The 26,519-nt window shown below is 44.1% G+C and overlaps 1 protein-coding gene across 4 annotated transcripts; it reads right to left on the reverse strand.

Moving 5' to 3' along the window:
* Positions 1-1,031: 1,031 nt before the first annotated feature.
* Positions 1,032-25,149, reverse strand: LOC136578289 (fucolectin-4-like). 4 transcript variants are annotated; one of them, XM_066578233.1, is made up of 5 exons: positions 25,031-25,149; positions 22,057-22,184; positions 6,148-6,233; positions 3,416-3,698; positions 1,032-1,377 (listed from the first exon to the last, which is right to left on the reverse strand). In XM_066578233.1, the coding sequence occupies exons 3-5, from the start codon at positions 6,230-6,232 to the stop codon at positions 1,209-1,211; spliced, it is 537 nt and encodes a 178-aa protein (XP_066434330.1). In that variant the 5' UTR covers position 6,233; positions 22,057-22,184; positions 25,031-25,149; the 3' UTR covers positions 1,032-1,208. The 4 variants fall into 4 exon arrangements, with proteins under 4 accessions (XP_066434330.1, XP_066434332.1, XP_066434333.1 ...); XM_066578235.1 differs by lacking the exon at positions 22,057-22,184; XM_066578236.1 differs by lacking the exons at positions 22,057-22,184; positions 25,031-25,149 and adding an exon at positions 19,793-19,811.
* Positions 25,150-26,519: the final 1,370 nt, after the last annotated feature.

Consider the following 26,519-nt stretch of genomic DNA (forward strand, 5'->3'; position numbering starts at 1 on the left):
TAATAGTGCTCTTGTATGTGCACTGTAAAATAATGACCCTATATGTGCCACCCAGTAATAGTGCCCTCACATGTGTGCCTCAGTAATAGTGCCCCAGGATGTGGCCCTGTGAAATAATGCACCTGTATGTGCCCCTTAGTAATAGTGCTCCTGCATGTACATCTGTGATATAATGCCTCTATATGTGCCACTCAGTAATAGCTGTAAGTGCCACTCATGTGCCACTCAGCAACCATTCACTTCAATGGAGCTGAGCTGCAATACCAGACACAACCCAATGGACATGGGTGGCGCTGTATTTGGAAGAAATCAGCCATGTGTTCTAACCCTGGACAACCCCCTTTAATGCGTGATAAGTTATTCGAACTCTGGGGCCCTCCTGGCTTCTAGTAGTCAAGCTATGTTACAACAGGGATCTGTGTAATGATTGTTTTTCTATTATATTATTGGCTGTGATGGGTCACATGGGAGGCAGGAAGTTAAAACATAAGCAGAGAGATAAAAGGTGAAGTGAAGAGAAGGTGTGAGCTGTGCAGCAGAGTCTTGGGAAAGTGAGTGGGGAGTGCTTATGAGACTCTGTCTCACTTGTGCATGTGACTGGCAGGTGCATGAAGTGGTGGTAACTGCCACCAATACCCAGGGTTGAATTGCCAAGTTCTGAGACTTTGTCTATGAGAGAGATTCAGACTCCTCACCATAGAATGATAACAGGTTCACAGCACATCTCTTCTTCAAATATAAAATCAGCCCTTGAGTCTTCTTTTTCTGTAAAGTTGTTCTAGATAGTCAGCTGCTTCTTCTAAACCTGAGAAATCTGAGTGATATGGCTGCTATTACAAGTCACATGGGGGCAGTCAGCTGGGTTTCCTGGAGTCCTGTTGTGCAAAGATACATCAGATCTTGCAGTTTTAACATTTGCCACTAGAGTTCAGCAGAGGGCACACATCTCACTTTCCTGCTGCTGTGAAGACTGAATGTTACCCTCTCCAGCTGCAGTTGATGACTTAAAAATTAAGATGTGGGGAGTTGAATTAAAGGAAAGGCATTTATTTTTTGAGTATTAATGGAGAACGTGCTCCTTCCAATCTCCAAACAATTGATTATACAATAGAGATTCTCCCATGGAATACAGAGCTGGAGATACAGAAGAATCGTCTGTAGCTGAAGAAAAGATTGGATATTTTTTAATTCCTCTTGGAACTTAGATGTTACCAGCAGACTTTATACTCATCAGTAACCAGGTCTCCATAAATCTCGACCTCGCACAGCGTCACCATCGCTAATTGTCTTGGAATCACCACGCTGACGTACCGACCTAACATCCCGTTGCAGCAGAATGGCAAACTGGCATCCGCAACACTGGTGACTGTGCCGCACCTGAAGGAGAAAACCAGCAAAGACCTGTGATAATCAGCTGCTATTTTCTACACATTCATCATGTTTAGACCGAGTCGGAACATAAAACAAGAAACAATTGGAAGACAATAACATAAGTGAGTGGAAAGAGACATGAAAGTTTTTTTTTCAAATGTCAAGATCTAATTGGACCAGTGAGAAGTGCAAAGATGATGAAACTGATGTGATTGACTTTAGAATTGAACATTTTATTGAACTCGTCTCGTTGTGTGAACCAAAAGGACTGCAGAAAAATAAATTAAGAACTGTTTCTGTTGTCCTATGGAATCAAAACTAATGTGTAATGCAGTCATTAAATGATCACCAAAGTACCAGTCAAGGGTAAAAATACTAATCCCTGCTCCACTGATTTCCTAAAAGCATGGCTCTTAAAGGGGTTGTCCAGTTATAAACTATGGATGGCCTACCCCCAAAAATCAGCTGTGTGCTGTAGCGGGTGCTTGTACACTGAGCTGATATCTGCAGGAAGCAACTTTGTTCCCTCCTCAGTAGCTAGGCTTGGCATTACAGGCAAAGTTCCCATTCACTTTAGTGGTTAACAATGATCTGATTTACTGTCCAGCCCTACTTTTATTTTATCTTCAAAATAAATAAAATAGTCAAGGACAGAATGAATGGAGACAATCATAAGAATCATGGCGTGAGTGTAATGGAAATATTTTATGGCTATTTTGTAGCCATTAATCCTTGATTCCATATATATATACATATATCTATCTGAACAGGCTTTAATATATCAACTAGGCCCTGCATTCTAAGAACCTAACTCCAGACCTGTTCTACGTGTTTTATTTTGGGTAACTAAGAGAATGGTTTTGATGCTTGTTGTAACACATATGATACCATTTTGCCTGTTGGTATAGGAGCCCGCCATATGCATATCTCTTGTCTAGGAGGTAGACTTTGTCTGACTAGATCTTATCACTCTGTAGAACCTGACCAATTCCAGAGTTTGATAACATCTTTGTTTTAAAACGATACAAATCTTGGGTATGACTAAGCAAGTTATAGTATATAAAATAGAACACAAACTATAATAGGTCAGAAGCATCTTTTTATATTTTATTATAATCATTTATTCATTTGTATCAATAAATTTTGTTGTATCAACCCACTTGTCCTTCTTTAAAGCCGTATCCGAACTTGTTGTTTTCCAGTTGGCAAAACACGTGCGTCACAAGTAGAAGCATAAAGCACAAGAAATACATTTGTAGAGAAACACCAGATGGGACATTGTGGAGGAACAAAAAAGGGAACATTGTGTAGAAACAGAAGATTGGACATTCTGGAAAAACAGAAGACAACATTGAAAAAAAAAATAAAAGAATGGACATTGTGGAGGAACACAACGTGGGACATTGTGAAGGAACACAACATGGGACATTGTGGAGGAACACAACATGGGACATTGTGGAGGAGCACAACATGGGACATTGTGGAGGAACACAACATGGGACATTGTGGAGGAACACAACATGGGACATTGTAGAAACACATGTAAAGTAAAGACATGTGGCAGCAGCACCAGGAATAACCCAATCTGGGTAGGGCAACAGAATGCAACAGCCAGAGAGAGTCAAAACCAGCACTCCCACAGAAGTCCATGTAGTATAGAAGAAAATTCCGACAGCAAGCAGAGGTGCTATGTAAAACGTATTGTTTTATTCTCTGATCACAAAAAGACAGCAACGTTTCAGCCGTAAGGCCTTTCTCAAGCTTGAGAAAGGCCTTACGGCCGAAACGTTGCTGTCTTTTTGTGATGGGAGAATAAAGTGATATGTTTTATATAGCCGATCTGCATGCTTCCAGAATTTTCTTCAATACATGGTGGGGGAACGCAACACGGGGCATTGTGGGGGAACACCACACGGGACATTGTGGAGAATATCAAGGCAAGAAACTCTGACGATACACAAGACAGTAGATTCTGAAGAAGTACAAGATGGGAAGATCTGTTTGAATGGTAAAAGTCATTTACTGGTAGCCAAAATAAACTTACACTTGGTTGTTGTTGTCTGGAGAATTACCAATTCTGATCTCGGCATGTAGCAGTCGTTCCGAACAACAGTCTCGTCTGTTTGTTAGGACAACATTTGTTATCTTGTACATCTGTTTGAGATCCACCTGCCACCAGGAATCTTTTTCTATATTGGTGTGACTGCAGGATCCCTTGTGGTAATTTGTCTCCTTGACACCATCGATGGCTTTATTTGCGTATCCCATCACCCTATGTTGAAGGATAGATTTCTGAGAAGCTTCTCCATTTCTTGCTATATTTTGAGCTGAGGAAATAAGAACAGAAGAGGAAGGAACATGGACTGAGAAATGGACGTAAAGACCAAATGGGTTTGTAAAACCCACTATTCACATTTTTGTTGGATTCTCTGTCATTAATTTCATCATGATTTAATGGAAAGTATAGAGAAGGATGCATCACTATTTTGCCATCTAAAAAACCTACTTCATGACCCTTATTGGCTCCCATTATAAGTTAGTGGGTTTTATCAGTCACTGTTGGCAACACATCTGTCATTCCTGGAAAAGATGCAAGAAAGATGGCGGTCTCCACTGTTTCCTTCATTATCTAGATTTTCAGCACTGCATGTAGCAAGAAGCAGCATGTGAGAGATCGTCTACTGTTGGCTTGGATTTGATTCTCACTAGTTTGGCACTCACTGGAATTCTTATATTAATAGCTCCTGATTATTGGACATGCTCTGTCCAGAGATTTGGTGGATTTAATAGTTGCTGGATTCTATCTAACTATCTATCCACAGAAAGAAAGAGAGAGATACTCTGTAAAAAAAACAATCCATCTCCCAGAAGTTGTTGGATTGGAATAACACTTTGTGTGATTGTATCGCTGATATAAGTAAGTGATTACAATGTCAGAGCAAAAAGATCATTTATTGTGGAGAAATGATCCCTGGAAAGGAGGCTCTAATACCCTGTTGTACCGCCACTAGCTTGGATATAAGATGTGATATGGATGGGCATAAAGGCTCTAGTACCCTGTTGTACCACCTCTAGCTTGGATACAAGATGTTATACGGGTGGGCAGGGAGGCTCTAGTGCCCTGTTGTACTGCGACTAGCTTGGATACAAGATGTGATACGGCAGGTATGGAGGCTCTAATACCCTATTGTACCACCTCTAGCTTGGATGCAAGATGTGATACAGGGGGGTATGAAGGCTCTAGTACCCTATTGTACCACCTCTAGCTTGGATGCAAGATGTGATACAGGGGGGTATGAAGGCTCTAGTACCCTGTTGTACCACCTCTAGCTTGGATACAAGATGTGATACGGGCAGGCATGAAGGCTCTAGTACCCTATTGTACTGCCTCTAGCTTGAATACAAGATGTAATACGGGCGGGCATGGAGACTCTAGTACCCTAATGGGGTGCCTCTAGTTTGGATACAGGATGTGATATGGGTGAGCATGGAGGCTTTCATATGGTATCTGCGGCATATCACTCCACATTTGTTGTAACTGAGCCTCTAGATCGTACAATCTCATAGGCTGTGGAAGTTGGCATCCCAGATAGTCCCATACATGTTCTATTAGTGAAAAATCTGGTGATCGGGCAGCCACATAAGTGTGATAATGTTGTGGGGACATTCCTGTGACACTCTTGGATATGCGGCCGAGCATCATCCAGCTGGAAGCCTCTTGGAAGCCGCCATGAGAGGAACACATGTGGTTGCAGAATGTCCTGAACATTTAGCTGAGCTGTCATTGTCCCTCATACCACTACTAGGGATGACCAAGTGTTGTATACAATGCCCCCAGACCATCACACCAGCAGTGGGGGCAGTGTGCGGCTCCACAGTAAAGCCAGGATTGAGGCGCTCACCCTGAGGTCTCCAGACACAAACACGGCCGTCGTCAGCGCCCAAACTAAACCTGGAGTTTTCACTGAAGAGTCCGTAGCAGTCCAGTTTTGTCATTAGCAACACCATTTTAAACATCGGCGACAGTGGATTGGTGTCACAGGCAGTACACATAATGGGCGCCAGGAGACCAAATATCCTTCAGCCAAGCGCCTGGAAATGGTTCGGGTAGACACAGGGGTGTAACGATGGCACCATCTGACTGGATAGTGGACAATGAAACATTTGGAGCTGTTTGTGCTTGTTGGATAATCAGATGATCCCCTCTACTGGTGGTCTGTAGGGGGTCCTGAGCCCAGTCACCTTGTATGCCCTCACACATCCACTGGTCCCAGCACCTCCTAACAGTCTGATCAGAACGTTCCATGTGGGGGACAATTCATCGATACGACCCTCCAGCTTCTCACATCCCAATAATGCGCCCCTCTCAGACGCTGGTAACGGGGTGACATCTCTTCTCTACATCGTAGAAGCATCTAGTGGTCAACAAGCTCCACACAAGTAGAAGAACAGGTCAGTGCACACGGAAAGGAGCCTCTGAAAGCCTTTTATAAGCCATAGGGGGAACCAGTTTTAGAGCCTTCGGTGACAAGACCGTTCATCTAATCACACCACAACTCTAATCATTTACATATCTGCCTGAGATGTAACTGCATGCCGAGTTTACAGCAAATGACAACTACTTCTTCTAGGGCTACATATATACAGTGCTGACAATGAAGACATATTTGCCAATATAATAGAGCTGTGTAATGTCCAAGTAACGCTCTATAGTTATTAATTGATGCCACATCCGACACCATGATGTAGATTAGGTATTGTTGAGTGTGATCTCACCTCCAGGATGAGGTCTACATCCCCGAGTCTGAGCCAGAGCCAACGACAGAGTTCCGAGCAGAATCATAGATGTCAGAAGATTCATTCTGGTGGAAAGAGAGAAACAGAGAGAGAGAGGAGAAATTTACTGATCCTCGAAAGTTATTAAATGTAATAAATATCTGTATAAGGGTCTGTTCCCACGAACGCTGTTTGTGCGCAGTAAAACATGTGAAAAGATTGCACCTATACTGCACTAAAGATCACGTGAACGGGTGAATTCCATCTATTTGAATTAGCCCGTTCACTTGATCTGAGGAGTCTATGGAAAGCACGTACCAAAGATAGGTCAGGTCTATCTTTTCTAACAGCACGGACCTTACATGCGAGTTTGCAGTCGCATGTCCTATCTTTGATAGGTGCGAGATTTTTGCGCTTCTAAAATTTCTTCATGTGAACTCTTCTATAGGAAGCCATTAGTTGCGCCTCTAATGCGCGCAAAAGGCGTTCATGTGAACGAGGCCTCATAAAGAGAAATACAGTAAGGGCAGTTTCACATCTGCGCTGGCACTTCTGGCTGGAGGTTCCGTCGCAGATCCGGCTGAAAATACTGGAAGAAAAAGTACTGCAGGCAGCGCTTTTTCATCTGTCCAAAAACTGGGCAGCTGGGCAGAAAGCGGGCAGACCCAAGTATAATCAATGGAGATGGAACTGCTTGGCCGAAGGGATTCCCCTTTCCTGCTCCCCAAATGGAGCAAGAAAGCGGAATCCCTAGAGCAGATGTGAAAGCAACCATAATCATTTACATCTCATGCTCCAGTCACCACCAGAGCTGCATTTAATCTTGGGATGTGTTGATACTATGATGGCTGTCAGGCTGCTATCAGCTTAGCTGTTGTCTTGTGGTGCAGTTCAGTGGGCGGTTCTACTCAGTAATTGACAGTTATTTCTGTGTGCACTGTAATACATGGAAGGCTACCAATCACTGATAGGACCGCCCACTGGACTCCAAAGACAAGCAGTAGCAGGGATTCCAATGACTTAGGGCTCTTTTACAGGGGACGATATCATTCAGTGTAAATGCTTGCAGCAACTGAATGACGAACAATAAATCGTTCTATTTTCATTCGTTGTTCAGTTTCTGTATGCATAAATCTAAACAATGATCGGTCTGTGTAAACAGGCAGTCATTCATCTAAGGATAACTGCCTGTTTACTGTGAATGGAGGTAGGTGGTTGGAGCGCTCTACGACCTGCTCTGCCTCCATTCACTGAGCGATGATTGTTGCTGTGTGAAAGCGCAGAAGCGATTATAATCACTTAGATGATTGTTGGGTACTTCTGCTCCCAACAATCATCCAATGCAAAAGGACCCTAAATTAGATGCTCCATGGCAGTATGCATCAATCTGCTCAACTCTTGCTGCCCGTAGATCAAGTCAGTGACTAATTCCTACAAAGTATTCTGATATACAGACTGTACTCACATGATAGGAGTCCTTCAGCCTATGTGACTGGAGCAGTCTGAGTCCTGAGTATTTATACTGTATTACGCTCCAGTCCCCCTTGCTGTGACCCCACCCACACCCTGTGGTTTTTCAGTGATTCCCTTATCCTGAAGTGAACTTTCTCACAACTTATATAAACAAACATACTCTCCTTATAGAGGGAGATCATTAACTCCTTACATACCTCCCAGCTTTTGAACAAGGAAAAGAGGGACAAGTTTAGTGACATGCACAGTTGTGCCGTGGCAGATTTGTATGACAGGCTAAACCCTTTTTGGCAAAGCCAAACCTTATGTATTCCATTATAATGCCCTTCAGTGACTTCCTGACAGCAATAGTGACCCTCTTAATGGCCCCAGTAATAATAGTGACCCCCATTGTGGTCCAAGTAGTAATAATGGCTCCCATTGTGGACCTAGTAGTAATAATGACTCCCATAGTAGCCCCAATAGTAACAGTGACCCCCATTAGTAGCTCCAGTCTTAATAGCGACTTCCATACTGGTTCCAGTAATAATAGTGACCCACATAGTGGCCGTCCAGCCACACAACAAGCATTCAACTCACTTGTAGTCCCGGTCCACCAGCAATGGGGTCACTGCTGTAACTGGTTTTCCACCAGATGGAAAGCAGATGCTGGATTAGAGGTGAGGGGTGGCACTGATTACAGCACTGCAACTGGATCGGGACTACAAGGGAGTTAATTGCTTGTCGGGGGGAGGCGGGGTGGGATATGCCTCCTGCTGCCCAGTACTGTGGGACAGCGTCCCAAATGTAAGACTATCCTGCAGAATCCGGGACAGTTGGGAGGCATGCCCTTATCATCATTATGGTGTTCTCATTATACTTTTATGGCAAATCCGGGCTCCTGTCAATCAGTCGGATTGGTGGTGGTGATCACAGAAAGTTGGACGAATACCACTAATCAAAAACGATGACATAAACGTGCAAAGTTAGGACCTGACCTGTCTTTGGTGCATGCTTTCCATAGACTCCTATGGGAGCTGGATAACACACACCACGCACCTCAGATCGTGTGAACTGGCTAATTCAAATTGCTGGAATTCAACCGTTCATGCGATCTTTAGTGTAGTATAGGCGCAATCAATTCATGCGCCTATACTGCGCCAAAATAGCGCTCATCTGAATGAGTCCTTAAGGTAAAGGGAAGTGAGGGCAGAGAGAACAGAAGACACAACTATCCCTATGTATCACTTCTGGAGAGGTGAGTATGGGGTCTTTGGGAGGCGCTGCGATATTCCACTGGCGGAGTCCGTCACGGCCGTGGGCATGAGGCCTAATACCATAGGACGGGAGATACAGTAGATCTGTGATGTTGATGCATTTAGCTCACTGCTACATCGTAACAAACCATCTGCTGTGGGAAGTATTCTGTTTGTACTTCTATTTACTGACAGCATGCAGAGATCTTTAACACAAAGTACAGTTGAATGTTGCAGAATTTTCTGTAAACTCGCTTTATCACCTTCTAGGTAAATCCACTCTCATATTCCTTCTGACTCGAGGGCTCGCAACATAATTCACTAATAACAGGGTCAACATTTCCTCTTAAGTTCTGTTTAAAGGGATTTTCATTGTAAATAGATGCTAATCTCTAAAGAAATGAAACTTCTACTATTTTTTATTACACTTTGTGTTTGAACTTCTCACAACTTTCAAGGTGCTTATTTGCTATCAGGGAGTGAGAACATTGTAGTTCACATACAGATGCAGTAAACCTGCACATACAACGCTTTGCAAAAGTATTAACCCCCCTACACACACACGCACACACGCTTTTTATGTTTATTGCATTGGGATTAAAATGGATTTTTTAGGGGGGGTTGTACCATCTGATTACACAACATGGCGAGCACACTAAAGGGAGTCGGCACAAACAGCCATCAGTTATCACCTGTTCTGCAAGCATCCTATATAAGGGATATGCATATGTGCAAAAACACTTGCGTAAGCGCAACGCATTTGTGCCAAGGGCAGTGCGCTTTTGCGTGCATTTTTGCGCACATTACTGTACTCTGTGTGCTCACACGGCCAGTTCACATGGTGGTTTTAAAGGATATTTAGCGTAATGAGTTCCAGATTTGTTCTTGTACAAAACGTATTACACAATTGCACGCGTATTTGAGTGCATATTTGCGCATCTCCCATTGACTTCTTTAGTGCACAAATATACGCAAAAATAGAGCATGCTGCATTTTTTTTCCGTACGGGCAAAAAAGAATGATAAGAACGAACTGCGGCACAGCACAAAAACAGCTGAGGCAGATCCACAGGAAAATGGAGCATGCTGCAATTTCCTCCCGTGCGTGCGACCCGCACGCCGAAAAAGAAATCACATCCGCATGCTTTTAGCTGCCCTACGGATGCTAATGCATCCCTATGGGCAGCAAGACACACAGATCTTCCATGCGGGCGGCCATGTGCGGATTTTATAAAGAAAATCTGCACGTGAACATTGAGCCTAAGGTACGCATGTACGTGTGCAAAAAAAACCTTGTTCATAGCGGAAATACGTTGCGCCGAGTCACATGTAATTGCGCATATGCTCATGTGAAGCCACGCTTAAGGAACAAGTGATTCTCATCATCGCATAGCAAGAGACATAACTCGTTGACATACAGTATAAGAACTTGGTTTTGGGACAAGTTGTATTAATGGCAGCTCTCTGGGGTACATAGAAAGTGTTGTAGAACTTTTATTACAGTTGGGGGAGGGGGGGGTGGAAAACAAAATCCGGCGGTACATAGTGTAGCTGCGCCGGAATGAGGGAGATTTCTTCTTCTTCGCTGGCAATTCAAAATCCACACCAGAGTGCAGGAGTTTAAAAAAAGCACAACTAACTTACAAGTGCAAAAAATCGTGACTATTAGAACCAATGGATTCCTATGGAAACATTTAGACAAAAGAATTTTAGGCGTCCAAAAAAGTTGCACCTAAAATAATAGGACATGTGCAACTGAAATCCTGCAACTGAACTTCCCTGACCTATCTTTGGTGCGCTAAGCGCAGGAGCTTCCACAGACTTATATGGCAGATGGAAAACGGGGAGGAGGGAGGGTGTTTAGCTGCGTCCAACGTTCGGAAAAGTTTAGACATTACATAGTATGTTAGGGAGACAAAGTTTATCTAGTTCCGCCTGTTTCCACCACCCATTGTTGATCCAGAGGAAGGCAAAAAAAAACAACAATGAAGCAGAGCCAATTTAGACCATTGGGGGAAATAGGAGGATTTTTACCGACCGAGGGAATTCCAAACAGCAGCGCATTTTTTTCTATAACATGCAGCTCCCATACACACGATTTTTCACGAAGTTAGCTGCAATTTTTTTGCATGGTTAACTTTGGCGTGATTTTCACGCTTGTGTGAATGAGGCCTAAAGCACTTTTTTTCTGGGGAAAAATGCATATTTATAAACAGTTTTTTTAATTTAAATTAAACTTTATTCAATGTTTTATGATATTTTTTTGGTCCCCGAAGGGGGCTCAAAGGTGCAAGTATTCGATTGCTAGAATAGTACACTGCATTACGGACCATTTAGATAAGACGAATGTCCGGTAAACGCTGCCTCACACTCCTCCCCGCATACAGTCGCTGTTGCACGGGAGCTAGTATCGCTGGCTCGCTCACAGAGCGGCCAGCAGGGGGCGGGGAGGCTGCAAGAGATTTCACCCCTCACTCTCCAGTGCCCCTCTCCATTGACTTAACATAGCGGTTGTTCAATACTAAACGGCTGCTATTTACACTGAATGATCAGTATAAATGATGGACGATGAGCTGAACGCTGATAGTTCAGTGAAAAATAGCTGCCGTTCAGTATTGAACGGCCGCTATGTTAAGTCAATGGAGAGTGGCGGGGGAGCGCGAGGAGAGAAATCTCCTCTAGCCGCCCCGCTGTGAGCCGCGATACTAGCTCCCGTGCAGCAGTACGAGAGCGAGTATTTGCAGGAACGAGTGGTGGGCATCGTTTGCCCGACATTCATCCTGTCTAAATGGGCCTTTACTCATTAAACTCTGCATGAGATAGGGTCTAATAGGCAGAGTTAAGCCCTATTTACACGGGACGAGCTTTTGGTCAAACGAGCGAGGCATCGTTCAGAGCATGGCCAGCATGGAGACGGGGCAGCTGGGGAGTGCTGTACTCCCACCCACCTCCATTCAGAACTGAACGATGATGTGGCCTCTGACAGAGGGGTCCAGTTCACCTCAAAGTTCTGGAGACATTTCTGCACTGCTCTGGGTATTACCGTAAATCTCTCCTCTGTCTTTCTGATCTCCCATGAAGATCTCAATTGGGAGAACGAAATGGTGGAGCGGGGGAAGGGTCTTCACACCGCCTTGAATTACCAATGCAAAGATGAATTTGGTGACATCCCCTTGTTCCATGATGGCTAGATTGGTTGTGGCCTTGACATTGACTAGGGCAAGAGTCCTTTGGATTTTGTTTGGACAGTTTAAAGCATAATGTCCCAAGTTTCCACAATATAGGCACAAATTATTAAAACGGCATCTTTACTTTTCAGCGGTAGAAAGGGGTTTGTGGATGACTTCAACCTGCATCGGTTCTGGTGCAGCTTCAGTCCTCGATGGGGGACTTAATGTGGATTGGCTGAAGGAATAAGGGGTGTTAGTGCTCCAACCATGCAGTCTCTCTTTTCGCAGTTTGGAAAGTCTCTGGTCAATCCGGATGCACAGTTGAATGAAGCCTTCCAGGTTGTCAGGGGTCTCCTCTCTGGCAAGTTCATCTTTTACCCATTCCGATAATCCCTGTCGAAATTGGCTCTGTTGTACAGCTGGATTCTATGTGGTATCATTTGCCCAGCGACAAAATTCTGCTTTATACTCTGCAACGAAATTTCGCCCCTGTCAAAGGCTATGTAACCTCCCTTCAGCCATGGCACAGCGGTTCGGATCATCAAAAATTTGACCCATAGCGGTTGTGAAGGCATCAAGGCTGTCAAGTAGATTACTATTAGTCCCTATGTACAGCGAGGCCCATGTGAGCGACTCATCAGTGAGGAGGTAAATGATGAAAAACACCTTTTTCCTGTCACTGGTAAACAAGGTGGGCTGCATCTGGAAATATATCCAGCATTGATTTAGGATAGCTCGGTATTGGCGACGATCTCCAGCAAATTTTGGTGGCAATGGCATGCGGACATCTGGCACTGAATTGCACAGCTCCACGAGTTGCCTCTGTAACCTCTTGATCTCATGTTTCCTGGTTGGAGGCACAGAACTTTTGGAGCTCTGTGACCTGTTTCCGGAGCGTGGCTACTACAGACTCCATTTTAGGGAGTGTGATTATCTTGTTCTGTCTTACCAATGCTTGATTGAAGCCACAGGTGTAGTAGCCGAGCCAGTCACTGGAGAGTAGTCAGAATAGGCGGCAGTCGTTATCAGGAAGCCACGGTATGCAGTGCAAATTGGATGAGACAGAAGTGTAGTCAATGAAAGCCGTAGGAGGTATCAGTATGCAGTATAAATGGAATGAGATGGAAGCATATTCCATGGAAGCCAAAGGTCAGCAGCAGGAGGTATCGGTATGCTTGTAGAGGAGCAGGAGGAAGAGGAGCTTGATCAAGGTGGTGGAGCACAATAATCATGCACCGAAGGAGTTGGCAGAGCTAGGCTTATATAGGAATCTGCATAGCCTAGCGGAGAGAGCTGCTGACTGGAACACAAGAGGTCATGGGTTTGAGCCCTTACATAGGGAATAAAAAGGAATCCTCTGCTTCACAGATGGAAATGCATATCTACCTCAAGTAACAAAGTGATGACCCATAGCGAATAAATTGTCCTATTAATTCAAAGTTTAATCCTATCTCCTGTAGTCCCTTCTCACCACTGTAACATCTGCACTGAGGTACCACACTATTCTCCAGAGGAAAGACCCATTCACTTTTATTTTATTTTTCCAATTTTTTATTATTATTTTGTCCAGCACAGGACTCGGCCTGTATATGGACTGGCATCACGAACTTGGCAAATTACCATCTTATCCTATCCAACTTTACAGGTAGTCCAAAGGGCAAAGAACTAAATAATTATTTTTCAACTGCGTACTGCCTTCCGCTCATGAGGGAACGCAGCAGAGCCACGGCGATCACCATCATAGCTGCCCACCTCACCGCAATCTGGCGTGTTACACAGGCATGTGTAAAGCTCCTGTATGTGGCATGTATGGTGTGTGTGTGAAGACAGTACAGTTAGAAGACAGCCTTGCATGCTCACTTAAGTTTTGATTTATATAGCTCTTATTTGCAGCGCCTTTGCTCTACTCCTGTTTGAAACAAACTGATGTGTTATACTGTATATAGTAAATAACAGCTTGGATACCAATGAATGCTTAGTTGCTGTCACTTTAAACATAATGCTAGCAAAATATACATAATGTTATGATACAACAGTTAAGTACATGGGAAACAAACAAGGACAATTGGAGCTCCTAACACAGGAAGAGAAATATGGGCTTGAAGGATACAACTTATTTATAAGAAACAGACCTAAAAAAAGGGGAGGAGGTGTTGCGTTGTATGTTAAGAGAACATTAATTTTCACAAAGATTCAAGCTTCAGAGCATGTTAGTTCTGTAGAAACTGTTTGGGTAAGAATACAAAGAGAGAACAACAGTAAGGACACCATTATGGACATTTACTATAGGCCACCTAGACAAAGAAGAAGATATGGATGATTTTTTTCTCCATCAGATGCCCAAGCTCTCAAAACAGCATGACATAGTGATCATGGGGGATTTTACATATCCAGACATTTGTTGGGAATCTCTCCAGGTAAAAGTAATGGAATCAACAAATTCTTGCTGACAACTTTTTAGCTTTCAAAATGTAGAAGAGAAAACAATGGGATCTGCTATATTGGACCTAATTCTTACCAACAGGGAGGGAATGGTGGAGTAAGTAAGGGTGGCTGGGACCTTAGGAGGCAGTGATCATGCTGTCCTTGAATTTTGGATAAAAACAGGTGGAAGACCTGAGAAAACTCAGACCTCAAGGTTGGATTTCAGAAAGGCAGATTTTAATGAACTCAGAAAGAGGATAGGAAGAATCCAATGGCTGCAGGTTCTATATTTCCCAATGACAGGTTGAGAAATATTGTAAAATGAGATTTTCAAAGCACAATCGTTAACAATCCCTAAAAGAAGGCAAGCATTTGAAGAGAGCAGGATGTATGAACACAGAACTTGCACATGTTAAAAACGAAGAAAAATATGTTTATCAAATGGAAAGGGGGGATATCTAAAGAAGAATATAATGTGGTCTGCAGAATCTGTAGGGCAAGTGTCAGAAAAGCTAAAGCTGATAATTAATTGAGGCTTGCAACAAAGGCCAAAAGCAATAAAAAAGGATTTGGGGGTATGTTAAAAGCCAAGGAAAAGTCAAAGATGCCATTGGATGCTTACAAGATGAAAATTGTGACTTGGTTAAGAATGATATTGAGAAGGCTGAACTTTTAAATTCCTATTTTGTATCTGTTTTCTCTCAGAAAGTAGATGGAACATCAGCTAATCTCCTCTGTGCTATTGGGGGAATAAAAGAATGCAGGATATCCATAAGCAGAGAAATGGTGAGGGAACACTTAGCTAACTTAAATGAATTCAAGTCACAAGGTCCAGATGAATTACATCCTAGGATACTAAAGGAAGCAGCAGAGGTAATTGCTGAGCCACTCGCCATAATATTTGAAAATTCTTGGAGAACAGGAGAAGTAACAGAAGTTTGGAAAAAGACAAACGCTGTCCCTATCTTCAAAAAAAGGGAAGAAGGTGGATCCAGGATACTACACACCTGTGAGCCTGACTTCTATACCAGGAAAGATCTATGAACAGATTAGTAAACAGCACGCATGCAAGTACATGGATAAAAATGGAGTAATTAGCCAGAGCCAGCATGGATTTGTAACAAACAAATCATGCCAGACTAATCTAATTTTCTTCTATGACAGAATCACTGACTGGGTTGATCAGGGAAATGTGGTCGATATAGTATATCTTGACTTTAGTAAAGCATTTGACAAAGTATCTCATACCATACTTATTGAAAAAATGACCAAATATGGGATTGACAAGGCGACTGTTAGGTGGATTCACAACTGTCTGAGTGATCATATTCAAAGAGTGGTCATAAATGGCTGCACATCCAAGTGGAAGAATGTATCAAGTAAGGTACTACAAGGCTCTGTCCTAGGCCAAGTGTTGTTCAACATTTTTATAAAGGATCTGGAAGAGGGATAGGGAAAGCTAGGAGGAATAGCTAACAATAGGGAAGGGAGAGAGAGTATTCAAAAAGAGCTAGAAAAGCTTGAACAGTGTGCGGCGACTAACAGAATGGTATTTAACAAGGAGAAATGTAAAGTCCTACATGTGGGCAAGAAAAATGAAGAAAGCACATACAGAATGGGAGGAGTTGGGCTAAGCAGCAGCACATGTGAAAAAGACTTGGGTATACTAATAGATCATAGACTGAACATGAGTCAACAATGTGATGCAGCAGCCAAAAAGGCAAAAACAATTCTGGGATGTATTAAGAGACGCATAGAGTCTAGATCATGTGAGGTAATTATCCCCCTCTACTCTTCCTATTAAGGAACCTCATCTGGAATACTGTGTCCAGTCCTGGGCACCCCACTTTAAAAAAGACATAGACAAACTGGAGCAAGTTCAGAAAAGAATTACTAAGATTGTAAGCGGTCTGCAAATCATGTCCTATGAGGAACAGTTAAAGCATCTGGGAATATTTAGCTTGCAAAAAAGAAGGCTGAGAGGAGACTTAATAGCTGTCTACAGATATCTGGAGGGCTGTCACATTGCAGAGGGATTAGCCCTATTCTCATTTGCACAAGGAAAGACTAGAAGCAATGGGATTAAACTGAAAGGGAGGAGACACAGATTAGATATTAGAAAAAACTTTCTGACAATGAGGGTGATCAGTGAGTGGAACAGGTTACCACGGGAGGTGGCGAGTTCTTCAATGGAAGTGTTCAAACAAAGACTGGACAAATATCTGTCTGGGATGATTTTGTGAATCCTGCACTGAGCAGGGGGTTGGACCCAATGACGGTGGAGGTCCCTTCCAACTCTAGCATTCTATGATTCTATGAAATCGATAGGTTCAATTCTCTGCATATTGCATGCGCAAATTTTAGTGTGTGCAAATACGCCCATGTGAAGAAGGCCTAATAGTTCCTTTAAAAAAACGCTGTTGTCAGGTGGAATTAGCAGAGAATGGGGGCTCAGGCTCCTTCGCGAAGTTGTAGCTGCTCCAAAAAGACTCGCCATTATACTGATGAAACCAATTTAAGTAAACAAATCCTGCTTAAGGGTAAGTTCCTATGTAGCAGAAATGGTTCAGATTTTCAGCAAAAAATCCGCTGCAAATTTCACAGCAAGAACAATGTCAAAATCTGCACCATTAGTTCGAATTTACAGAAGACTTCACCTCTTCAACTAAAATGGTGGAATCTGCGGCAGATCCATAGCAAAAACCATGTCAAAGCCAATGATGCAGAGTTTAAAGCAGACTTTCCGCATCTGAAAATCTGCTTCATTTCCACTTCATGTAAAAGTGCCATACACAAGTTTTTCAACACAAAACAATGGATGACCTATCCTCAGTATTGGTCATCAGACATTGAGCAGAAGGGGTCTGCTGCTTGTATCCCAGCCAATCAGCTAAATGAAGTGACAGTAGCGCTCAGCTTGTGTAGTGGCTGTGCCTGGTATTACAGTTCAGTCCTATTCACTTGACCGGTACTGAGCTGCTCAGGCCATGTAACCAATGAATGTGACATCACTGGCCTGAGAAGAAGCTGTGCCGCTCAAAAGAGTGTCACAACTTCTTCCATTAGCTGGTCAGTTGGGATCCTGAGCGGCAAACCCCCACTTATGAACTATTGATGACCTACTCTAAAAACAGGTCATCAATAGTTTTGTCCAGGACAATTACTTTAATCCCTCTGCACAAACAGAACTAAAACAAATGACTCCTAATCCCATCTATCATCTCCAGCTAATCATCTGACCCATTAGCATAATCCTAGCAGGAAAAGCTAAAAAACTGACAACAAATTAAATCTCCTTTACTATGACTTTACGCTCAGCTAACTAAAGAGCAATTAATGAGCAAATCTGACCCATTTTACCTAAAGGAAAACAAAACTCACTATTAACTGAATCAATAATAGTCTCCAAGTATTCATTTGGGTGGGGTACAGTTTTCCTTGTGGAGAGCACCAAGTAAGTCTAATGAAACTTTTAGAGCATGCAGTCCTCCTCTAGGAAACTTGGTACGCAAATCAAAGATGGTACAATGCCTCTGCAGTGCCACCTAGTGGAAGGTAACTAAAGCTGTAAGCCAAACCAAAGTTTTCTCTGTAGGCAAAAAAATACCAATTTACTGACAAGGTGTTTCAGGTTATTCAACCTTATCAGTCCAAAGTAGGGTTCTGGTTGGCTAGTTGAGAAGCCTCTGGTGGGGATTGGGAGGGGTACTGTTTCTCCTTTTGGAGAGCACAAAATTGGGGTAAACAGACTTATAGCCATGCAATGCTTCTCTGGGAAATTTGGTATGCAAATGAGAGGTGGTACAATGTCTCTGTACCACCTATTGGAAGATGGCTTACCTATAAGTTAATGTCCGACCTTCTAACAGACCTAAATAGTTCTAGCTATCCTGTGCAGCTTGTAGAATAAGGCCACATTCACATCTTCCTGTTTTGTTATGGAAGCAGGAAAATGAAATCCCTGCCAGAACGGATCCGTCTTGTTATGGAATCGAACAGGGCCGGATGGAACTCATTGGCCTGAATGTCTTCCATTACTCCCTCTGGTATTGTTCAGGATGAAATAGCGCAGTATGCTGATCTATTTCATCTGAGATTTTATCCTAGATGTATGCTGATAGCTCCGAATGGAACCTCGGGTTGCAGAAATGAATGCAGCCTAAATTGTTTTTTTCTACTTCAAGAGGAACACAAAAATACAAGACATTAATCCCTTAACGCTGCAGGATTTACATTTGAAGGTGGATTTAGACTATACAAATGTTGGACAAACAATACCTGATACTCGTCCCTGCATACACTCGCTCCTGTACTGTTGCATGGGAGCTAGTATTTCTGGCTCGCAAACAGAGTGGCCAGCTCATCGTCCATTGTTTATGCAACATTAATGATAGACAATGAACTGAACGATCATCGTTCAGTGTAAATAGCAGCCGTTCAGTATTGAACAGCTGCTATGTTAAGTCAATGGAAAGGGGCCGGGGAGCGTGAGGAGAGAAATCTCCTCCAGCCACCTAGCTGTGTGCGATACTCACTCTCATGCTGCTGCACGGGAGCTAGTATGTGCGGGGACATGTGTTGTGCATCGTTTTCCCGGCATTTGTTCCGCCTAATTGGGCCTTAAGTCACAGAAAAAGAAGCCAGAAATGCACCATCTGATAAACTGCATAAAATCATACAGGGGTGAGAAAAATTGTACAAAGACAACTCACAGAAAAGGAAGCCAGATACAAGATATATACTGCATGGAAGGTCAATCGTCATGTACCCTAGTAGCATGCAGCCAGCCAGATGGCAATATAGAGGAGCAAAAATATTCATGTGCAGACTAATGAGCAGCCACTTAACTCAACCCAAGGTGGGGGATGGGTTACTGCTGACTGTATAATCTGCCTGACAACCAACCATGTCCCTTATTCGATGTCAATTCCCTCATTCCCATTGGCCAGTGTTTCACCCAGCAACAGGGTAGGGATTGGATGGCAGGACACTTAGGGGTGAGAAAGTCTGTGACTGGTGGAACAGCTCTCTGCAGGGGTTGGTTAGCTAATTCCTGTCAGGAGCAGAGTAGTAAATTGGAGTTTGGCAGTTGAAGGAAAGACAAGAGCAGAGCAGGAAAGCGACAGTGTGGTGAGAAGAAAGAAGTGTAAGTGTAGTGGCCTAAAGTATAGGTATCTGGCCCCTCCATAACTGTCTTGTATTTGTCTGGAAATATAACAATTTATGTTGTCATGTGAGCATAATGCATATATGGATTTTTGCAAGATGTACTAGGGGGAGAAAGAGGAAGTCCTTGGTTTGGAGAGTTTGTGGAGAGAGAGCAAGGAGTTTGCATGTGGGTTACCTGTAGGCACCTTCAGCCTATGGGTACCGAAGAATGGAAGAAGAGGAAAGGTACTGGATGCTCATACCCAGGATCATTTTCTCCAGGTGCAAGTGAAGTGGAGTCCACCATGCAGTGTCTGAAAATATCCAGAAGAGTGAGTGTTCAGTGGAGCGTTTCTTTTCCCTCTTCTGGAGTGTCTTTTCCAGGAGTGTTGTCCAACAGATGACTAAGACTATGGACCTAGTGTCATCCTGTGTTCTCCTCCCTGACCTTCTCCATTGTCTCCTGCACTGGTGTGTAATTATCAATCATCTTTCTGTAAATTCACCTACTGAAAGGTGTCAAGTAAAAGTTCTGGTTGTTGTCCGTTCCCAGCAACAATGTGTTCTACAATTTACCGGTGTGTGTCTGGACTTTATTTTCCCGTTTGGATTCACTGCGGAATATGGAACTGTGGCGTCACCCGTGACAAAGTCTAAAGGTCAGTTACCAAAGCTTATGCAGGTAACCGCTGCACCAGCGTTGCCTGGAGAGGCCTGTCAGGGCCTTGGCAAAGGGTCACACGCGTCCCTCAGGGGAGGAGTTGGTAGTGCTACTGTGACATTCCTAATAGCTACCCTGCCATCTCCTCAGGGGTGTGCCCTGCACTTTGGTCACTGCATAAGTGGGAGGTGGATTCTATTTAAGAGAGTAAGGAAAACAGTTCATGGGGAAAGAAGGATAGAGAAAGAAGAAGGCAGAATGTAGACGGCCGGATCGTATTCCGACTGCGAGATCCTCGCAGCGGGATGGGACCCTATGCCCCTGCAGTGACCCCTGGCTTACCTGTCCGGCATCTTCACTCTGCGCTGTGGATGTGACGGCTGGCACACAGCCACACAAGTGTAGTGCAGAGCCGACACGTTAGCAGTGACGCGGTCATGCGAGCCTCTGCAAGGCTTGCACTGAAATAGGACATGATGCAATTTCGACCCCACGAGTGGAATATCGCAGTTGGTTTCTGCTCGTGGGCATGGAAATGCATTTTTCAATGAATGTCCCATGGGCTGTATTTGCTGTGGGATCCGCACAGTTGAAATACGCGCATGTGCATTAGGCCGAACTGATAGATAAAATAAGGAAGAGAGAGAGAGCAAGAAAAGGAGATCTATACAGATATAAAAGCAGAAAGACAAAGCAAAATGTACAGATGTGTGTTCCTGTACTTACCTTAATCAGTCATAAGGTAAAGTGTACAGAAGTGGTTCCTGTACTTACCTGTAATTAATTACCTCAAAGAAGAGTAATGCCTACTGTACAAATTCTATTAATTAAAGACTTCTCTAATGAATAAATTAATGTTATTGGTTTTGCCGTTCAACCTGACTCCTGGAGTTTCCCTTCGCACCACTTTAACATTTCCACTGAAGAATACTACACCAACCTCCAGGGGAAGGTACTACATCCCCCATTTTTATTTTCTTTTTTTTCATTTTATCTTTGCCAGGAACGGGTTTAGGCCTGTATACAGGCTGGCGTCACTAAATTGACCAACTACCACATACCACCATACTCTACCCGACTGACGCATAGCTCAAAACGCCAAACTAGACTAGATAAAACTTTTATTTTATCGATTGCTGCCCGGTTTGTGTAAGGGGAAAACCATGGGGCCCCCACTGCTATTACCACCAAACCCCTCCACATTCTGGCACACTGCATACTCATTGTCAAAAATAATCCCTCCCCTAGAAGTTGTTGGAATGAATGAAACTTTGTTTCTTGGTCCATAAGAAGGTTCTCGGACTACTTATGTATAGTGAGTATTTCACACTCACCACAGATCCTAATTCCTCTCCACCTGCTCTCTGCACAGATTTGAAGCCCAAATCCTCATTTTACCCCATTCATCATAGGGGCAAGTATATAGAAACCTGATTTTAAATTGGTCAACACAGAGTTTAAGAATACCAATAAGATGTACCAGCCCAAACATAGGCGAACTCTTTAGAAAAGTGAGCATCTAGGTATCAGATCTCTAATGGATGACCCTAATAATATCATTCAAAGTGCAGACAAGAGAAGTGGTGTAGTACTGCAAGATCGCTCAACCTATATCACAGAAGCCTTACAAATTCTGTTAGATACTTCATACTGCAATTCCATATCAGCAGACCCAGTGGAGATATACAAAAATTACTCATTGACCTAGTAAGAGGCCTATAACCATCAGATCATATCAAAGAAGGAGAGAGACCTTCTTATCATCAAGAACCCAAGAATGCCAATTTTCTACCACTTACCAAAAATCCACAATGAAGAACACAACTTTTCCTAGCAGACCAATCATTTCTGTGATCAACTCCGTCACAAGTAACCTCTCACAATACGTAGACATCCTCCTGCATAGATACGTGATTAATCTTCAATCCTATTTGAAAAAGACACCATTTTATTACTCACTATTCTCAAATCCATTCCGTGGCATCCATCTTATTGTTGAGCCACACTGGACATAACTTCGTTATATTCCAATTTCCCACATGAAGAAGGTCTTAATACTATCTATTCCATCCTTGAACTGAACCTTACCATACCAGTAGGGGGTCACACTCCTGTGTAGTGTGGCGCACCATCTGTGGTTGGCGTCTTTGGTATCCGTTCACATGTGCAGACTATGTTTGTTTGCAGTCACTCTTCCTCAATCTGGGCTGGGTTGAGTGAGTGGCTGCACTATTAGCCTGCATTGAACAAGGAGCTGCTCCATATTATAGTACGGCTCTCTGCATTCTACTAAGGTCTACGGCGACTGAGCCTGGCCTGCAGTCTATCAGATGTTGCATTATTGGTTTCCTTTTCAGTCAATAATGTCCTTGTTTTTTTTCTCTCACCTCTGTGATTTGAGCCTTACCTTACTCACCAAACAGAACATTTTTATTTTTGATAGCATTCTAGAAATAACTATTTCTCTTTTGATTTAAAAATTTTAATACAATCAAAGGGAACCTCTATGGGCACTAAATTCACCCAAGTTCTGACAATCTTTATGTTGGCAAATTTGAGTAGAAATATATCCCGTCTAACCACAGTTGGTCAAAAAATATCAATTTTTATAAACGAACATTGATGACTTGATTTTTATATGGGAAGATACAGATGACGATTTTAATTCTTTTACCATTCATCTTAATGAAAACGTTTACATATTTTTTTCTCGGGAAAAGCTTGCCAATCGGTTTCGAATATCTGAACCTCATATTATATCATGGAATCAACAATCCGTACAAAGACATTTTTGAAACCGACAGACGCCAATACTTATTTGAATTACAGAAGTGCACATTACAAGTTTTAAGCTGGTTTTATCAAATAAGGACTGAGATTTTTTTATGACAAACACCTGTGTATGTGCATGTCCATTTAAGGGTTGCGCCTTATCACCGTTTTCTTGATTTTTTTATTACTTCATTTACTATACAGCTACTGGGTTGGCCGCACCCAATGTTCCATGAATATACCTCTCTTGCTCATTCACCATCAGGATACCTAATTAGGACAAGGACTTTTTCACCACTACTGCACTTGATCTCTTCACTGGAGTAGCTCCACTTCATTTTTTCTACACCATATCTTCTACCCTTTAAGACAATCAGCACTGAATTCTCCATGGTGTGAATTGCTCACTTAAGTTCTTCTTCCCCTACCTTATTTTTCTTTGCTCATTTCCTGATTATCGACTCTTAAAGTCACAATGTAACATCCCTCATTCAGGACTGACCTGTTTGGCCAAAGAATGCATGATCTGCCTCTAGGCTCCTGAACTTGACATGCCCACCTTGCTGCATGCTACACCTGATCGATGTCAGATACATTCTGCCCTTTTCATTTTGACGGGCCGCCAGTCTACTCTTTTTATGGGTTATCTATGACTTGCAGTTTTGACCTTTCCCCTCTCCCTGGGGCTTTCAGTTCTCCTGTCATATGTTCTTATCATCTTTCCATCTCTCTCTTTTACTTGCCAAAGGCGATAGCAACACTTTCAATAGTTATTGTTCATGATACCCGTGCCTCTAAGTCATTGATGGGCAACCGTTGAGCTTGGAGTGTCAAAATTCGCCAAAAAAACGAGCATAACTCGGGTGGTGTGTCACTTTGAGAAAAAATACATAAATTCGCGATATTTATAGTTTAAATAACAAAAATATATAATTGTAATGTATAACTGTATTTAAAAAATCCAAAAACACCCATAGCACAGGCCCTCGCCTCTCGCTGCCTCCCCCTCACTTATCTCAGTAATGATGAGCCCCCCCAGCGGTGACAGTGCCCCCACAGTGGCCCCCAGCAGCGACAGTGCCCCCCCTACAGCGGCCCCCCAGCAGCGACAGCGCCCCCCCACACAATGGCCCCCAGCAGTAACTGCCCCCCACAGCGGCCGCCAGCAGCGACAGCACCACCCACAGCGGCCCCCAGCAGCGACAGCACCATCCACAGCGGCCCCCAGCAGCGACAGCACCACCCACAGCGGCCCCCCAGCAGCGACAGCACCCCTCCACAGTGGCCCCCCAGCAGTGACAGCACCCCTCCACAGTGGCCCCCCAGCAGTAACTGGCCCCCAGCAGTGACAGCACCACCCACAGTGCCCCGCCAGCATTATCTGCTCCCCACATAGGCCCCCAGCATTAACTGACTCCCAAAGCAGGCCCCCGCAGTGACTGACCCCCACAGTGGGCCCCCAGCAGTAACTGCCCCCCACAGCGGGCCCCCAGAAGTAACTGCTCCCACAGTGGCCCCCCAGCAGTATCGGCCCCCCACAGAAGAACCCAGCAGCCCCCCAGCAGTGACTGACCCCCACAGCGGCCCCCCAGCAGTGACTGCTCCACACAGCGGGCCCCCAGCAGTGACTGCTCCACACAGCGGGCCCCCAGCAGGAACTGCCCCCTACAGCGGGCCCCCAGCAGTAACTGCCCCCCACAGCGGGCCTCCAGCAGTAACTTCCCTCTACAGCAGGCCCCCAGCAGTAACTGCCCCCCACAGCGGGCCCCCAGCAGTAACTGCCCCCCAGCAGCGAAAGTGGCCCCCTAGCAGTTACTGCCCTCCACAGAGGCCCCCAGCATTAACTGCCCTCCACAGCAGCCCCCCCCCCCCCACAGCAGATCCTCAGCAGTGCCTGACCCCTACAGCGGCCCCCCAGCAGTGACTGACCCCCACAGTGGCCCCACAGCAGTGACTGACCCCCACAGCAGTGACAGTGCCCCCCAAGACCCACGTACTTACCTCCTGAAAGCTCCGCTCCTCCTGTGCCCGGTGCGCCGCTAGCAGAGATGATCTCCGGCGCACTCTGACGTCAGTGTGCTGCAGGAGCCTCCTCCCCCGGATGCTCTCGCAGAACCAACAGATAGGAGACATCGGGGGATGGAGGGAGGAGGATCCTGGCTGCACACTGACATCACAGGATCAGCGCTGCTAGTAGTGCTGGTTAATGAATACCAGCAGGGGAGCCACGGCCCCTGCCGGTATTCACTAACTGGGTGAGCGGCCGCGTGTCAGCGGCTATGGCTACGCATGTCAGTGCTGACACGCGTGTCATAGGTTTGCCATCACGGGTATAAGCAGACTATAAAGGGTTTCTTTCTAGACGTAAATAATGGGTAACACTGAGTTTGAAATTGACGATGATGAAGATGGGATGTTCACAGCAGAAGAAATAGTGCAACGTGTTGCAGGTAGAAATCATGTAGAGACAATAGAAATTGGGAATTGTTGTTTAGATGAGAAGTTTTGGAAAAATGTGTCAGATGATAATGGCAGAATTTTGGTTGATAGACGATTGCCAAAATTTGCAGAGACCCGCCCGGTGAAGAACGTTTAAATAGGTGATGAAAAGTAAAAGATAGTTTGAAGTTACAAGATGGCTATTGTTACATGTGCTTTGTGTGAAAGCAAAAAAGGCCAGCCATTCTTCACTATCTGAGGGCTCCACCCTGGCCAGGTCATGGATGATGTTTTCTCCTTATTGCCCCGCCCCTAGATGGCCCTGTTGTTAATGTGGCCAGTAACAGTCTGCATACGTTGATACCTGCCCCTTACCATCTCCCAGTCAAGCCATGCCTCCGATGGCCATTTCAGTGCCAGTCACGGTCCAGCGGCCATTTTAGAATCTGCTGTAACAATACCTTTGTCCACCGCCCGAGCGCCATCTTAGCTCCATAGCAGGCACAGGCTGGCTTCTCACTTCTCATCAATGTATCCTTTACCTGGCATCCCAATGCTTGTACTGGTAGTAGGGCAATGATGGGTGCATTCTCTGAATTGCATAGGAATAAACAAAACCCCTCCATCCCGGCTTCAAAACCCCCACCCCCAATTATCTGCACTGCAGCCTGCTTTGCCCGGTATTGTTCTTAAATTGCCCGGTATTGTTCTTCAATAAACACATATAGTTGTTTGCTGAAAAGCTCTAAGTGATCTTTTCTGCTCCAATATGTGGGAGGGAGAGAATACTTTTATTCTCTCATTCATGCAGTCTGTGTCCCCTGTGACATAAAGCAAGTTCATGCAGAATCTGTGAAAAAATTTTCATTAGTAGGTGTCTGTCATATGTGGCAAATAACCACCGTTTGTCCTGTATGTCTTGATGTTACGTTATTTGTCTTAACATTAATAATTGTTGTATGGCTTAGCCTGACACTTCATACAAGTGTCAGGTAGTGTCTGAGCTGAGGGGACAGGTCACTAAGGGTGACAGTAGCATTGATATGGATCA

This window comes from Eleutherodactylus coqui, chromosome 9 (genome assembly GCF_035609145.1).
Source record: "Eleutherodactylus coqui strain aEleCoq1 chromosome 9, aEleCoq1.hap1, whole genome shotgun sequence".
Lineage (NCBI taxonomy): Eukaryota > Metazoa > Chordata > Amphibia > Anura > Eleutherodactylidae > Eleutherodactylus > Eleutherodactylus coqui.

Bases quoted from the DNA above. Each gene is read 5' to 3' on its own strand.
- LOC136578289 (XM_066578235.1), bottom strand. From the start codon at position 6,232: ATGAATCTTCTGACATCTATGATTCTGCTCGGAACTCTGTCGTTGGCT. The intron at 3,699-6,147 runs GTGAGATCACAC...TTATTTCCTCAG, and splicing joins ATGTAGACCTCATCCTGGAG to CTCAAAATATAGCAAGAAAT. The intron at 1,378-3,415 runs GTAAGTTTATTT...TTTCTCCTTCAG, and splicing joins CCAGACAACAACAACCAAGT to GTGCGGCACAGTCACCAGTG.